At 54.1% G+C, this 3,537-nt stretch overlaps 1 protein-coding gene across 1 annotated transcript; it reads right to left on the bottom strand.

Annotated features, from left to right (window-relative positions):
* Window positions 1-479: 479 nt before the first annotated feature.
* TMEM86B (transmembrane protein 86B) lies at window positions 480-3,385 on the bottom strand. The gene is made up of 3 exons (XM_084770354.1): window positions 2,581-3,385; window positions 2,015-2,261; window positions 480-1,187 (listed from the first exon to the last, which is right to left on the bottom strand). The coding sequence occupies exons 1-3, from the start codon at window positions 2,629-2,631 to the stop codon at window positions 805-807; spliced, it is 681 nt and encodes a 226-aa protein (XP_084626480.1). The 5' UTR covers window positions 2,632-3,385; the 3' UTR covers window positions 480-804.
* Window positions 3,386-3,537: the final 152 nt, after the last annotated feature.

Genomic DNA, 3,537 nt, shown 5'->3' on the forward strand with positions numbered 1-3,537 from the left:
CAGCTCACAACTGCCTGTAATCCAGATTCAGGGGTACCTGACACCTCTGGCCTCCACAGGTACTCTCATGTGTACATACTAGATAAACAGAAGTACACATAACCCAGTGTGTGCGTGTGTGTGTGTGTGTGCATGCGTGCACTTTAAAATGAGTACTCGCTGTGCAACGGTGGGGACCAGAGTTTGAATCCCAGCACACAAGCCTATAACTCCAGCTCCAAGGAGGGCAGACGCAGCACTACTGAGCCTTGTTGGCCTCTAGCCTAGTTGAGAAACTCTAAGCCCCCAGATTCAGGAAGATTCCCTGCCTCAAATAGGTGGAGTGAGAAAGGACACCAGATGTCCCCTTCTGACCTCAGTGGAAGCACACCCGTGCACACTCAGGCATACCCAAATACTCTTCTTTTTAAAAGCTAGGCTTGGTGCTATGAACTGTCACCACCTCTACCCATTCCTTTCAAATAATGGTGACACTGATGTTCCAACACTCGTTTTACTTCAGCGGCTTGAACCAGACTTGGAGCGGTGTGAAGGGGCAGGTGGATAGGAAAGGCTGACTGGGAAAAGGAAGTGGGTGTAGGGATGGGAAGACAGGATGAGGGGACTGGAAGCTGCAATCAGAAGCCAGGGAAGGTAGCTTGATCTCAGCGGTAGATGTGACATTCTGCCAACAGTATACAGCTGTTTCAAGATGGCCATGTGTCTGCAGCCACATGCCAGGCTGGGTCAGTGTGGGAAAGCCAAGGTCTTGTGGGAGGGGACATCTGGCTGGCTGGGACATCTGCTGGCTGGCTGGGTCTTGCATTAGTGGGTTTTGAGCCCTGGGTCCCTGAGGGCTGACAGGGTGAGGAGGAGCTGGGCTACATAGTAGGTGGTCATGGTCAATAGGCGGGCAAAAGGAAAGGAGTAGACGAAAGTGTTCCAGGCCAGCACACCATCGGAGACAGTGAAGACCACACCACCCCAGCTTGCACTCCCACCCCAGACAAGGCTGCGCCACAGCATGGAGGTCAGGATCAGCCCATAGGCCAACACGGGCAGGACCATGTCCGGCTCAAGGTGAGGTACAAGGAAGCTGTAGTATATAAGAGAGGTCAGGGTGGTGACCAGCAGCAATCCAGGCTTCAGGGGGGACAGGCCAAAAGCCCAGAGGTAGAATAAATGGGCAGCAGAGAAGGCAGCCATGCCTGAGGGAGAGAGAGGTGGGAACCCAGTGAGGGAGGGGTGGGTGCCCAGCAAGGCAGGAGTAGGCCTCCTGCTTCTCACCGTTGTCTTGGCTACCACCAGACCTGAAGAACAATGCCTTCAAAGCGGCAGCTCCCCTCCCCCACCCCCCATGGCCATGGTACCACCATGTCGAGCTGAGATGATACCACCTTTCCTTGTTCAATCAGTTTTCAGAGCAACAGGAATGACCTTAATGTGCTTGCTCTGCTCAAGCATCCATCAACTCCAAACCGTGTTCTGGGAAGGCCCCTACCCTTGTTTTACCAACCATTCTACTCCAGCCAGACTGGGCCGTTTAGGCAAAATTACCCAAGACCCTTTCCACGCAGTATTCCCATGCCCAGAATGGCCACTCTCCCCACCTGCACACACATCCTTGAAAAAAAGAAAAGTCTCGATAGTAGGTGTAGTAAGGACATTTCTGTATACTCATATAATGCTAGCACTTGAGAAAGCTAAAGCAGAAAGATCCCAAGTTTGAGACCATTCAGACCTGCCTGGACTATACAGATGTCTCAAAAATGCCACCCTGCTACCCTCGCCCTCTTCAGCTATGCCACATTTTCATTTCCTCCATCACTTCTTCTGACCCAACAGCCTGACCCCAAGCCCCTACCTCAACTGTGAGCTACCTATCATTCACCACTGCCACCTGGTGTCTCAGGATCACAGCCTGGGTCAGCCCAGGGGGCTCTAGGGAAAGTTCCCTACAACCCAAAGTCTTAGCCCAGCACTGACTCAACTCCACAAGAGCCCTAGTCTTGTGGTCATGGGGTTCCCTGCTCACCATAAATGAAAGCTTCAGGCCAGATGAGGCAGGCATCTCCCACAGCAGAACACACTAGCGCTCCCTGCAGGAGCCAGGAGTAGCTCCCACCAGGGGCCACAGCCCACAGGAACACAATCAGGCAGAGAATGGGCAGGCACTTGACCAGGGCACTGACCCAGGACGGCTGGTCGTCAGGAATCCAGAGGAGGAAGTAGAGGGAGCAGGCAAGGATGAAGGGGACCAGCCACCTGCGGACCTGGGGGTGCTTCAGGAGAAGGAAGCTGCTCAGCCTCTCACGCTCAGCGCAGTCCAGGACACACAGAGCCTATGTTAACACCTGTCCCCCACACCACCCTCAACGGTCCCCAAGGTGTGTCCAGGTTGGACTTGAGGGAGTAGGATCTTAGCCACCTTGGGAACCTCGTTATTCATGTCTCCTCCAAGGACAAAACCACCGCACCTTAGAGCCCAGCCTCCTGGAAGGGCAGGGGAATCCCACCAACTCACCAAGCATCGGGCATCACAGGCCCCAGGGCTGCCCACATTCCCAAGCCTGACCCCACCCCCACCTCATGGGCTCTCACTTGGTCTGAGAAGATTATCTTCAGGGGCAGCCCCTCTTTTCTAGCATCCATGTTCAACAGCTTCAGAGGGCACTGGGGAAGCCTTGTGGTTACACGTTAACCCAAGTGTCCTATGGACTCTGGGGCTGATAACAGGGTAAGGCCTGTTCTTGTCCTGGCACTGATAAGGTGACCATCCTTCCACCCTTCTCAGCCCCTCCTCAGCCCATAGAAACCAGGCCACCAAAAGTGAACCCCGCCCAGTGGACCTCCCATTGTCTTGTGCCCAGCCAATCAGAAGGGACAATGCAGAGTTCCACAGAGGGGTACCCACCCCGACAACCAACCCTGGAGAACAGTAGGCAGTCACAAGCACTGGTTGAATAAATCCTGCCTTCCTGGAAGGATGATCACTCCACTGTATACTCACAGTTCTGCAGCCTTCCCATTTGGTAGATCGGGACCTACCAGGTGCCAAGTGCCGGCTTACTACTAGGTTCCTTAATAGGGGATGCTCGGTGTATAGCTATTCTCAAGGCAGCTCCCTGCCTCCTAATCCCTCCCCACTTACACCAGGCCAGCCCTGAACTCATAGACTCACCTGCCTCTGCCTCCTGAGTGCACTACCACACCTGGTGCCTATCCCCTTAATGGCAGGAAGCCCAGCTCCAAGAACCAGGGACCTCTTGCTCTTCCTAGCACGTCTCAGGTAAAGGGCATAGTAAAGAGGGCTGTGAGCTAACTCAGCACAGCCCCCTGACCTGCATTTCACAGCAGGGCCAAGGAGATGCATATCACGATGAGAGGGCCTCAAACTGTCCTTTTCCTGATGTTCTGCCTGGCGTATAAGTACTTCCCCCACCCCTACCCCACACACACTAGTCAGTGTGGTCTCAAGAGAAAGTATCTCTCTCCTAGGCCACATAGAGCCGGTTCACCTAACTCTGAGTCCCAGAACACAAGGTCTGACACCAGGAA

This window comes from Acomys minous, assembly GCF_964271855.1.
Source record: "Acomys minous genome assembly, chromosome: 20".
Lineage (NCBI taxonomy): Eukaryota > Metazoa > Chordata > Mammalia > Rodentia > Muridae > Acomys > Acomys minous.

Excerpts from the sequence above, each read along its gene's own strand:
- TMEM86B (XM_084770354.1), bottom strand. The coding sequence starts at position 2,631 with ATGGATGCTAGAAAAGAGGGGCTGCCCCTGAAGATAATCTTCTCAGAC. Across the intron at positions 2,262-2,580 it reads AGATAATCTTCTCAGACCAA|CACCCCCAGGTCCGCAGGTG; the intron begins GTGAGAGCCCAT and ends CTTCTCCTGAAG. Across the intron at positions 1,188-2,014 it reads GCCTGAAGCTTTCATTTATG|GCATGGCTGCCTTCTCTGCT; the intron begins GTGAGCAGGGAA and ends TCTCTCCCTCAG.